This window comes from Leucopleurus acutus (genome assembly GCF_964270905.1).
Source record: "Leucopleurus acutus genome assembly, chromosome: 17".
In the NCBI taxonomy this organism is placed as follows: domain Eukaryota; kingdom Metazoa; phylum Chordata; class Mammalia; order Artiodactyla; family Delphinidae; genus Leucopleurus; species Leucopleurus acutus.
Genome location: NC_139159.1, coordinates 39712345 through 39725636, shown reverse-complemented (window position 1 = coordinate 39725636; position 13292 = coordinate 39712345). Strand labels below are relative to the sequence as shown.

At 38.8% G+C, this 13292-nt stretch overlaps 1 protein-coding gene across 1 annotated transcript in view; it reads left to right on the top strand.

The window, feature by feature from the left end:
* The window catches only part of RUNX1T1 (RUNX1 partner transcriptional co-repressor 1), a gene marked incomplete at both ends in the record, with an annotated part of 126341 nt that overhangs the window by 64915 nt on the left and 48134 nt on the right, over positions 1-13292 (top strand). The window contains 2 exon segments of the mRNA XM_082858849.1: positions 7947-8084; positions 10098-10339. Coding sequence (XP_082714975.1) covers positions 7947-8084; positions 10098-10339 — 380 coding nt within the window.

Below are 13292 nucleotides of genomic sequence, written 5' to 3'. Positions count from 1 at the left end.
CACCCTACCCCATCTGCCTACATTATGACATTATAGCAATATATATTCATTTAAAATATTAAATGTATTGAGCACCTTCTATGTGTCAAGCACTGTGCCAAGTGCTGGGGCTATAACAGCAAATCATATGTCATAATTTCCCTTAAGTAAATTATGAACTAGTGGGAGAGACTGACGTTGGTTCTAAGTACAGTGTGATCAGTGCCGTAAGAGGAACTAGAGAGTGAAATAGGGAAATGTGGGGGAGTTTGGGACAGCCTGAGATGGGAGGGTTGTTGTTTCTGGCTGAAGTGACACCCAAATGGAGTTTTAAAGGAATGATGGACTTAACGAGGCAGTGGTGGGGTGAAGAGTATTTCAGGAAAGGGATGCAATGCAGTGGAACCCTGTGTGACCCAGGGGCATTTGGAGAGCCATAGTAGTTCAGTAAAGAGTTACTGAATGCATGGGGGTGGATGGGAACCAGATGAGTCACAAAGGTCTTTCTGTGCCCTACTAAGACACAAGGATTTTATGCTTAGCATTATGAAAGGTCTTTGGAGAATGGATCAGAGATGAATAGTCAGATCTGGGAGTCCATTCAATGGATTGTTGATCAGGCCAGGTGAGAGATGATGGATGATGAGGGTTTGAATTCAGGCTGTTGAAATGAGTCGCATTCTAGATATTTGGTTCCAGAACTTGGAAAGGATATTAGGGCTAGAGTTATAGGGACAAGTTATCTACATAATGGCCATGGTGTAACTATCCCAGCACCAATGAATCACTAAGGAAAAGGTATAGAGTGAAACTTTGAAGAGGAACATTGGGGGAAAATAACAGTAATTATCACAGAGGTGAAGAAGGGTGAACCCATAAAAGAGACTGAGAAGGAGCAGGAAGGCCTAAGAAAAATGAGAGTGTTAGAATAGTGGTATCCTGGGAACAATATGTTTCAGGAAGGAGGAAGTCCTGAACAGTGTCAGCTGCTACAAAGATGCCAGATAAAGGATACAAGTGTTTCTTGTATTAATAATGAAGAAACAATTTAGAAGAGTTTCAAGTGGGAGTTAAGAGAATACATCCATGCTACATTCCAGGGTTATTTTAGTCAGGATTCTTTGGTTTTGAGTGAAAAGTCAACTCAAATTAGGTTTTAGGTAAAGTAGGGACTGATTGGCTAGGATTGTTTGGAAGATCCAAATTGTAGGAATTTTAGAGATGCAGCTGGTGCCTAGGATCCAGCAGAATGAGGAACTTTACTACAAAGCACTATAAGGATGATCTCTTGCCACTTCTTTGCTTCTTTCTGCCTGTTAGGTGCCTTCTTTTTCAACACAGAGCTGCTCTCTGGACTTGGAGGGCAGTAGACAGTGCGGTTTTCCTTGAGAAACAATCCTTGGGATTGTTTTCCTTTCCTGAGATTGCCCATCTTGGACTAAGCACTGTGCCTGGACCAGCCACTGGTATCTTGGGTACAAGGTCATGAAAGAACATGGTGGTGCCCAAGGTAGTTATGAAATTAGAGGGTATGGCAAGTCCCTGTACTGGGAGGGAAACTTTCTAGGCATAAAGTCTTATAGGTGTCCCCTCCAAGTACACGTAAGGTGGAATGGGAAATAAGGAAAGTGAGTGTAGATTACTCTTTCAAGAACCTGAGCTGTGAAAGTGAGTGTTTTGATGATAACTAAACAGGGAAATTTGGACATTTTGTAGGGTATTTTGTAACCAAATCATTGATGGAGATTTAGTAATGAGGATTGAAAATGTATTTGAAAACAAGAGGTAGATATTAATTTTAATGTTTATGGAAAAAAATTTCTGTGCAGACATATTCTTGTGGACATAGAAATTTATGTGGACAGAGGAAGTCTAGTGGTCACTTTATTGTCAGATATATTTTCTCTGGGTAGTCTCCTTTATGTTTTTTTTTTTTTGCGGTACGCGGGCCTCTCACTGTTGTGGCCTCTCCCGTTGCGGAGCACAGGCTCCGGGCACGCAGGCTCAGTGGCCATGGCTCACGGGCCCAGCCGCTCCGCGGCATGTGGGATCTTCCCGGACCAGGGCACGAACCCGTGTCCCCTGCATCGGCAGGCGGACTCTCAACCACTGCGCCACCAGGGAAGCCCTGGGTAGTCTCCTTTATGTTTGAGATGATCATGAGCCATATCTGGAAAAAGAAACCAGAGAATATTAGAGTTTGCGAAAAATCCTTGAGGTCATGTATTCCAGGATGCTTAGTTTTATACATGATAAGTAGACTCCAAAGAAGTGAAGGAATCACTTATAGATACAATAGTGCCTATCAGAAGAAGAAGGGCTATTTTCTTTTTGGGTCTCTGTTTAGAGAGTGAGGAAGTCTTTCCTAGAACCTTTTCCATAGACCTCCCTTCATGACCCATTGCCCAGAACTGGAGCACAACACTCACCTCTGAAACCTGTTGCTGATAAGGGGAATGTGATAACCTGATTAATGTAAAACAAGGAGAATCTGCCCCCCCAAATTTTGTACCTGAACAAAATTAGAGCTCTTCAGCAGGAAGACAGGGATAAGGGCTGTTGAGTTGGCACTCAACAGTATCTGTGACATAAGCTAAGCTGAAGACCATATATTTCGTTCTGTGGTCAGTGGGACACTCCCTAAGGTTTTAATCAGGGGGTAGGTCAGATCAGATTTGTATTTCAGATATAGCAATCTTCATATAACACCTGTGATAAGACATGAGGTAACAGCTCATTCTTACCTGAAACCACATAGTAAGTTGGTTGCACAGTTGAACTGAATTTTGGATTTTCAGTATCTTCTCATATTACCTGTATTCTATTTCCTCATGTATTTATATGCTGTTGATGGTTCTGTGTTTGTCTTTTGCCTTGAGATTAGGGTTGCTATCTTTGAACTGGCTATAATATAGGGAATATAGGGAATGGATTTGTAAAAATTAGGAATGTAACCATGCTTCTAGTGAAAACCATGGTTGTGTTTATTTATTTATTTATTTGCGGTACGTGGGCTTCTCACTGTTGTGGCCTCTCCCGTTGCGGAGCACAGGCTCCGGACGCGCAGGCTCAGCGGCCATGGCTCATGGGCCTACCCGCTCCGCGGCATGTGGGATCCTCCCGGACCAGGGTACGAACCGGTGTCCCCTGCATCGGCAGGTGGACTCTCAACCACTACGCCACCAGGGAAGCCCGGTTGTGTTTATTTTTAAAACGTCTTCCTAAGGAGGCAGTTAAAAAAATTGCTATCAAGTTGCTTAATATTTTCACTGGTTGGGGTGTTAGAGTGTATAATACACCTTCACATATACAGCTATTGTACAGATGGGCTGTGATAAATGCTAAAAGAGAGGCAGAGGAAACCTGATGTGGTTGACACCTGGGGCAACTGGGAAAAGCTGTAAGAGGATGTGGAATCTATAATGGGCAGTGAATAATGTATAAGATGGGACAGGTTCTTCTAGATAAAGGAAACAACAGCATGATAAAGGCAGAAAAGCCGAGGAGTAATGTCAGGGTGCCCTATATAGACAGCATAGAATTGGGGGAAAGACACTGGAAATAAACCCATAAATGGATCGTGAAGTGGAAGGTCAAAGAGAACGGAGCTCACACGTGTTGGTACCTAATATGAGTAGGCGCTGTGGTGGCGTCCTGATGAGGTAGAGGATTGTATCCTCATTCCTATGAGGGACTGAGGCTCAGGGTAACTCACTTGCCTGAGGGCCCACTACTGATGGTCAGGAGTCTACATTTGCAACCAAGTCTGACTTAACTTGGAAGTTCTCCAGTTATTGCTAAATATTCTTCCCACTGTATCAGTACATCCAGCTTAAAATGTTAGTATTTGACTTTTATTCTTAGGCATTGTTGAATGGTTCTGAGCAGGATTGAATGTTACCAGAGATGTTTTTCAGGGAAATGAGGTGGTGGTGTTGTGAAGGCTGGATGACTACCTTTCCAGTCTGCAGACAGTTGCTTGTAACATCTCACACCCAATCACTGGAGTCACTAAATGACTCAGTTGTCAGAACTGTATTTGCCAAATTTTCCAGAGAAATAAAAACCAAATTCTGTACCAGTTTTGTTCCTCCTGCCTCTCCATTAATAGGACTGTGGTTCCACTTGGGCTTAATCCTCTTTAGTGCATACCTTCTAGCTTTTGTAACGCACACTTATTCAAATAAGACTAACTCTGGACTAACTACTAATTGACCAAAAAGTTCCTCAACCCATAACACCTATGAAACCAAGATATTTCTTCTGTTATAATTGACATGATGAACTCTGATAGAAAATGTCGTGCCATTCATTATACCAATACTGAAATCTTTTTACACCAATCATCTCTAGAATGGTATGTAAGCAAGGGAAATATAGAATGCCTATTCTTCATACCTTAAAAACACATCTGGAACTATTTGAACTAACTAAAAGTAAAATAAGTGCCATGGCAGATTATGCCATACCTTTTCACATAAAACAACAACAACAAAAAGGGAAATGGAAAACATACCACTTCTAGAAGGCCCTGACATTGAATTGGATATTGAAATGGTATCGGTAATGTATTTATATATGCCACATTTTCTTCCATGCATCAGCCGTCTTTGGTACATATGTGTTGGATATTTGCCATGGGAGTTGAAAACTTACCACATAGGGAAGATCTTGTTTAGAAGTGGTGTGAATCATTAAGGTAGAAGTAAAGTCAGTTCTTTTAAAACAAATAATTCCCTGATCTGATAATTTTTTTTCTTTCTTTTTTTTTTTTCATTTTGTGTCAGTCTTTCAGTAAATGTCAGCTTTTCCCTACACCAACTAAAAACAGAGATTACATGCAAGAATGGTATAATTTTCATGAACTTAAAAAATTACATGAGAAATATTATAACTTAATATTGGTTTTACTATATCCTCTAATTTGAAATGGAGTGAAATGCTTCTATGGTTGAATCATAGCTCTTTTGCTGTTTGCTATAGAAGTTTCAAGAATATATATTTCAAAATGTTTTTTTTTTTTTTTTTATTAATCCAAAACAAATGCAACAGAACACAGCATACTTGAAACACATTTTCTGAATTTATCTTAAATCTCTCTACTCCAGAGCGTTTTTGTGTGTGTATGGCTTAGGCTTGGCTGGTTATTTCATCATCTATTTCAATCCTGGATTGATTGCACTGAACAGCACAGAATGAGTTACATATGGTCCCACTTTGTCTAAGTTTGTAGGACCTCTGGGTTGGAACTCCATTTCATCAGAGTGAAGCTAGCCATCACAGAAATGTGGCTAATGTCAAAATCTTAAATACATACACGTATACATGTGTTCCAGAGAGAATGTGTATACCCCTGTTAGAAGTAGTGGTGTTTTGCTATTCATTGGCTCAGTGGTTATTGCTCCTAAAATGTTGACAACATCTCAGGAATTTAAAAAAGTTGTTCATCTACATTTTATAATAATTGTTGTTGGTATTATTATTATTAAATTCTGGATAGGAATCATGTTACACAGTGGACCAAGACAGGTATTCAAAAGGTATTCAAATTAAAATTATGAATATATCAAAAATATTTCTAAAATTGGGCAGAGGAAGACAGAAGAAATACAAACTATCTTAAAAGAGTCTGAAGAGGAAACCCACTGTCAACTTTATGGTTTATTATTCCCTTTTTCCTTAGTGTGGGGCTACTGGAAAAAGAGTAATGAAAAGCGTGTTTAACATACATTTCCAAGTTTAGGTATTGCTCAAGAATTGCATCAAGTAAGGTAGGGCCTGTGCCCACCAAGGCTCAGCTTTTGGCGGTGGTGAAACTGTCCAGGGTAGCTTTCTCCCTTTCCAAGCTCTTTTCTCCCTGCTTTTTGGTCTGTTCCCTCTTTCTCACCCTTTCCTTCTATTGCTCGATAAACTTATTTATTTCTTTCTCTGTTATTCCCACTTCCCCTTCCCCCTCCTGCTCTTCCTTTCTCTCTCTGCAACCACGTGCTTCAAATCTGTGGGTCTGGACTGCCTTCACTAACAGCTCCATGTGAGTGTTAGCAGAATGAAAACCAGATGGACCAGCAGTTCCCACTGTTATCTCCCAGCTGACTCTGGCAAGCCTCCCTTTATCCCTCCTTCCTTGGCATGAGGGAAATATTTGCCTTTATTTAGGGAGACTTGTATTTGCTGCTGTACCTCTTCCCTCAGCTGCAACACAAGTGGAAAGCTATTTATTCCCTTGTTGCTGAGGTTGGTTGAGGTGAGTAAATGGTGCAATGAATTTTACTATCAAAGAAGTGGTTTTAAACCTGCCTAACTTCTGCATTTCTCTACAAGTTATTCACTGGTACTCGTTAAGTGTTCTGGAATAGCAATATGAGGTCAAAATTTTAACAATACAATAAAGGTAGAGACACTCTCCATGCATCTTCACAATCATCTCACTCAGAACGCTTAATTCACAATAAGGACAGTCATTGTTATTCAGCCAGCAGTAGAGACTAAGAAATAGAGACCCTGATACTGGTCACTGGATCATCGTTCACAGTGCTCTTATTAGAATGATTATTATTTTCATTCTTCCCTAATACGGTGTCAATGCTATTTCAACTTTCAAAAGTTGTGTTCTATTGCAACCCAAGTCTTATGAAATTGCTTTGAATAAAGGGGAGGTAGATTTGGAATTGTCATAGTAGTAATTTGGGCTTTTCATTTTAATAATTGACAAGTAATTTTGAGAGTTTTTCACTATGGTGATCATAATGTTTTAAGAGACCCATTCTTTATTAATAGTCTGTGTTATGTTACTTTTCAAAAACTCCAAATGGGAGATACCTGTGCCTGAGGCCACAAGAGACGCCTCAGATATTTTTTTGGGGGTGTGTATACATGTGTACACATGTTTGTAGCAAATTGGATCTAAACAAACAAATGAAAACTTTTTTTTTTTTAACTGGAGATCTGTTTCTTTGAGTAGATCAGATTGAGAAAAAAGTTTAAAATTCCAAGGGAAAAGTATACTTAGTATAAAACAGTCCTGAAGTGCAAATGTTCATTATTGGGTAATGAGGAAATTTCTCCTTGTCACATACTCATGAAAAAATATTAGAAAGATCTTTAGTTCTCAATTTGGGACTTCTCCATTCTTACTCTGCCTGAGATTATTAATTGAAGTATTGGTTTTTTATGTTTTATTTTATTTCTTTATTTTTAAAATTATTTATTTATGGCTGCATTGGGTCTTCGTTGCTGCACATGGGCTTTTCTCTAATTGCAGCGAGTGGGGGCTACTCTTTGCTGCGGTGCACGGACTTCTCAGGTTTCATATTTTTTAAATGGTGGATCATAAACTCACAAGTTCTAAGTCAATAATAACTTCACTTCGTTTTGTGACATTTATGTAGTGGTGATTTTTCAAACAGGTCAGAAAAAAAATTGAAGTGAGAGGTTATGTCTGGGAGACATAGCCTGCTTCATCTGTTAGGCTAGAAAACTAAGCATGGAAAGGGGATGGTAGGTGTTACAAAAAAGTCATTGCAAAACACCAACTTCTAACAGTATCCCACCTGCATAACAGCCTAAGATTTGTGTTATTTCTGAGCTGTCTGAGGGGTTCATTACCGTCCCACTTCCTCATCTATTTTTTACCTCTTGCTAATGTTGGCTTCAGCTTCAAGCGAAGTTGTGCTGTTGCATATAACGCTACCAAGGTAGCATCTGTCTAAGCCAGAAATAACAATAAGATGTAAAATTACCCAGTTAGAAATGAGGTCCTGCCATCTGTGCTACACCTTCTTAAGTGGGGTTTGGATGATAAAGTCTTGATTTAAGCTTCAGTAGATAAGCCTATTTTATTGATAGAAGATGTTGGATTTCTTACCTTGCTTGTAAAAAAGATGAACCTCTCTTATAAAACTGAGGTACCAAAAAAACCCTAAGGTGCTTAAGGAGTAAAATAACATGATCATGGTGGCATCCTCCAGATCGGACTGAGAAGCACTCCACGATGCCAGACTCACCTGTGGATGTGAAGACCCCGTCTAGGCTGACTCCTCCCACGATGCCACCTCCCCCAACAACTCAAGGAGCTCCCAGAACCAGTTCATTTACACCAACAACGTGTAAGTAGGCATTTCTGCATTTGCTGTTTCCGTTTTCAAGTTCAAATTAAATTTTTTTCTGCAAATAAAAATTAAGGGACAGTAAGATCCAGCATCAATGTATTATGCAGAAATGAAGCCCCACCCCCTCCACACAAATAATTTGCATGCTAGTGAGTAGGTATTGAGCACAGAATTATCATATCTTGGGTAAAATTTGTATGACTGCCAGTATTTGCCTGCCTTTTCATTATTGTTTCAAAGTTGTAGTCTTCTGTGATTTCAGTGAATGAAGAACACTGCCTTTGGTCGGTAACTCATCATTACCACGTTAACTTCTCCTTTGACTTAATGAGGAGCTCCTTATTTTAGTTTGTTCATTTTGACTTGGAACATGTTAATATGCTATAATTATTTCCAGGTTACTTCTGATCTTCTAATCCACTTTCTTCTGTTATTTACAAGTAATGTTAAAATCTAACATTCTTAAGTTAAAAGAGGGATCATTCTATGCAACAGTTGCATACAGAAAACTTATTGAAATAAGGAGCATCTTTCTTGTCTTGAACTTGTCAGACATTTATTAAATATTTATTCCATTTCAACTTGGCTCTAGACTTGTGTTCTGAATCAGTGGAGTGTATTGCTTTTTGTGTCATCCAAGGAAAGGACAGAATATTCTGATAGGATAGCAACTTCCCTTTTTTCCTGTATATTTTAATAGGAATAGCAGATAGCTTTGTTTCATCCATCTGAAAGTCCTGGTTAAAATATCATCAAAGATTTGTGAAACTAATAAATGCCGTTGGTTTCAGATAATACTATTTACAGACTGTGTGCCCTGAAATCTGTATATGAATGAAAAATAACTAATAGGCAAAAATAGATCCTTGGGATTATAAGGCGTTCGGCAAAACACACATCCAGGCTATTTATGCAGTGTTGCGCTGCCTTTTATAAGACCTTTCCAAACATGTAAGGAGCAGGGGCCTGCAACAGTGCCAAGTTGTAACCCTGTCATCTTGTATTTGGTTTGTTGTTACCCAAAGCCACAATGATAGGCATATGCCTCCTCTGAGAGGTCCTAGTGAGATGTCATTTCTTGACAGGTTGCTTTGGTACTCATTTGGGACGAGATCACTTTATTTTCTTGAACCTTTTAAGAATAATAAGGTGCTTAAAACATCTTCAAACTATTGTTGGAGGTAGTTTATCAAAATTATATTTAAAAGATGGGTTTGATAAAGATCTAACATGGTAAAGTCAACATTTTCTTTGGTGAGAAATGTGCAAAATTTTCTAGCCTAGTTCTTACGGATTATCACCTTGACGTTCAAATAAATTTTATCAAATGAATTTACGAAGTTACCACCAATCCATGCTGTTAGTTGGACTGAGATGTCCCCTTTCGATTTCTAGAAATAACTCTTTGATAATTACCGTATGCATTTTGGCTTCTTACATAAAATTGGTGTTTTCCTTAAAGAAGTGGTTAAGAAATATGAGAGGGAGAAAATAGCCTTCTAATTGGGTGGTATAAGGTTAAAACTTGAAAGTCGTATTTCTATAAACACAGCTGTCAGTTGTGTGTACAAAACATGATTAAAAATGTCCAGTGATAAATTTAGTCTCCACCAAATGTCCATTTTCTCTAGGGGAGCAGTTTAGAAAGGAATAGTTCTGTTATATTGATGTAAGCCTGGGACAAAAGGCTGACATCCAAAATGCTGTTTGTTCTGTGTTTGCATATGTGTGCATGGGAGGCAGGGCTGTCCCTGTGCTCCAGCCAGCTCCCATTTCTTATCAGCTTCTGTGCAGGATATCCTCATGTGGTGTGAGGAGTCCACCCATTTAGTTATGGAGTACCTGAGCCTCTGGTAATCCTGTGAAGTCAAAGCATTTTACCAAAAAGGCCCAACAGCTTTTAAATTACCAAATTCACTAGATTGGAAGGGAAGGATACTTAGTTGTAATTTCCTTGTGCGTGTTCTCTGTAAGTTTATTTTTTCTTTCTGATTTTGTGCCCTCTGACAGTAACTAATGGCACGAGCCATTCACCCACAGCCTTGAATGGCGCCCCCTCACCGCCCAATGGCTTTAGCAATGGGCCTTCCTCTTCTTCCTCTTCTTCTCTGGCTAATCAACAGCTGCCCCCAGCCTGTGGCGCCAGGCAGCTCAGTAAGCTGAAACGGTTCCTCACTACCTTGCAGCAGTTTGGCAATGACATTTCACCGGAAATAGGAGAGAGAGTCCGCACCCTCGTACTAGGACTGGTGGTAAGCAAATGGAAATCGGCCCAGTTTGGGTTACCAGGGAGAGTGTGGGGGAGATTCAAAATACAGATTCCATTCTCACAGGTATTTTGTTTCTACACCTGGAGATTGCATGCAAGTCTGATGATTCTGTAGTAACAAGGGTTTCAGTTCTGCATTATGTATTGACCCCACCATGATTTCTTTTCCTATTGATATTTAGCTAATGAAGATGTGGTTGTACAAATTTATCATTATCTTGGCCATAAATGTGTGTGTGCATAAAATTTAATAAGTATATCCTCCTGGCATGGCTAGTGTCTTTTCAACAATGACAGAATATTTTTGTTATGTTAATGGTTTGCTTAATCTAATTGGGTGCTTATTTTAACTTAGTTACTTTGGGGGGTTTTTATTATCAGCCTAGATGAGCAAGAATTTATAACAAGTAACACATTATTCTTTTATGTTTTCATTTTTAAGGCTAATAGCATTGAATTTTTTGTGTGTGGTAAAATACATGACATAAAATTTACCATTTTAACCATTTCTGAGTGTACAGTTCAGTGGCATTAAGTACATCCACATTGTTGTATAGCCATCACTACTATCCACTTCCAGAACTTTTTCATCACCCCAAACTGAAACTACCCATAAAACAATAATACCCTGATTTCTTCATCCCTTAACCCCTTATAACCATTTATTGCTATTTTTAAAAAAAAAAACAAAACAGTTTTTTGCTATAGGTAGAATTACACAAACCGTTAGTTTGAGAACAGAAGTGTTGATTTTGGCACATTATATTAAAGTCTGTACATTGTCACACTGGAAATTAGAGCATATTTCCTTTTCTTGCATTCTAAATCACTTTTACATGTCCTGTGACTTTCTTTATGAATAGAGGATTTTCATTTAGGAAGGTGATTTTCCCATAGCAAACTGAGTCATAGAGAAGCTCTGAGTCACATATTCAGGCCTTTTATCATCCAGGCTTACAATGGAACTGAAATTCATACGATAGGCAGCAGTTTCCTTTTTCTCGATATAATCATTTATTTTTATTACATGGACTTATCATGGGCAAAGCCATACCAGTTGTGTTTTACAAAAGAAGTCCTAGAAGTAAAAGTCTGGGTGAGAGTTTAGTGCCGTAGACATGCTTCAGATCATAGTATCTCACATTTGACAGAGATTTTGCAATTCAGTTTTTAACCCTTACCTCCCTCTCCCCCATACTTTAAGAACAAGAAGCTTTCACATTTCTCATAATCCATCAGCTTCCTCTGACAAATTTGTATTCCTCTGGAATACAAATCGCCTTGTATTCCTCTGACAGGAAGGTGATTTTGGCATAGTGTGTCAGCATACTGCAGTTATTTTTGTCAGTCACTTATCTTTTCCTTTTTATTTGTTCTTGAGTTTTGCATAAAGCGTTTTTGACACATAAATAGGTTACATCATAGAACCACAAAGTAAATCCAAAGCAGTAATTGTATCAAGTGAGTGATGAAATGTTGTTACTAGTAAAAAATGTTTATTTTAAAACTGCTTTATAAATTTGATATGTTCTTTAACTGCGGTTTCTATAACTTCAAATATAGAAAAAATTGGTAGCTTTAAGTAGATTTTTCCCACATATTAAGTGGAATACTTTTGAGGGCAATACTTTTTTAAGATTTTATTTATCTAAAGACTTTATCAAGATAAGTTGGGGAAAACATTAATTTTTTTTTTTTTTTTTTTTTTGCGGTACGCAGGCCTCTCACTGTTGAGGCCTCTCCCGTTGTGGAGCACAGGCTCCGGAAGCACAGACTCAGCGGCCATGGCTCACGGGCCCAGCCGCTCCGTGGCACGTGGGATCTTCCTGGACCGGGGCACGAACCCGCGTCCCCTGCATTGGCAGGCAGACTTTCAACCACTGCGCCACCAGGGAAGCCCAAAAACATTAATTAATAGTGCTAGGCATATATTCAGCAGGCAGTGAACATTTGTCAAAAGATGAATGAATAGAGAATGATTTTGTTTTGAGCATTTGACTGCAAGCTTTTACACATGTCATTTTATTTATGCACATTTTACGTGTGGGGAAACTGAGGCTTACAGAAGAAAAATATTCTAGGCCACCCCATTGGTAGTGACAGGCCTATGATTTGAACTCAGGTAGTAATCGTAATGAATCACATTATACTGTTATTTAGATGGAGTTAAAAGTGTTAATAAGAACTGTTTTAATGTGCAAAACACAACTGGTATGGCTTTAGAAAATGGAGCCAGAGAAACGAAATGAAAGATTAAAAAATGGACTCTCTGATCCTTATTGTTACAGATGGGAAGTTAGTGTTTATTCATAGTTTCAAGGGAAGATGTTTCAAGTTTGGGGGTATAAAAAACTTAGAACTTGGTGCCCCCATACTTTATCATAAAAGGAAAAGGAACTTGCATTAAAAACTAGATGGAGCAATATTCTAAAGTTGATAGGTCACAAATACCCCCAAGTTTGTCAGGTGTGAGGATAATTGACGGGTTGAAAAATTTGACACTGAAGTTTACAGTTGTGATTCTGCATAAGGACTGAGGAAAATGAACCAAATGTTGAGTCAATGTGGTTAACTGACTCAGCACCTTTATAGTAGGTTGGTTGTCTATTAAATAGATGCTTTTATCAATGCACATTACCCATTGTAGGATACAAACCCTGAGTATTGAGGGCTTGTTTTTATGGGGCAGGTTAGGAGTGAATTTGACTCATTATGTGTAGTCTCTTTTGGGTTGAGCAATACACATTGCCTCTAGGATAAATGGATTATCTTTGATAACTGGGTAATTTTTTTCACCCTGTAAGACTCAGTGACTCAGAGGAAGGCTCAGACCTTTTCTTTGGCCTCATTAACACAGCCAACTTAGTTGTTCATCCTGAGCAAAGATGCTCTGGTAAGCAAAGAAAGGATGCAAGATGGAAAGACAGAAGGAGAAG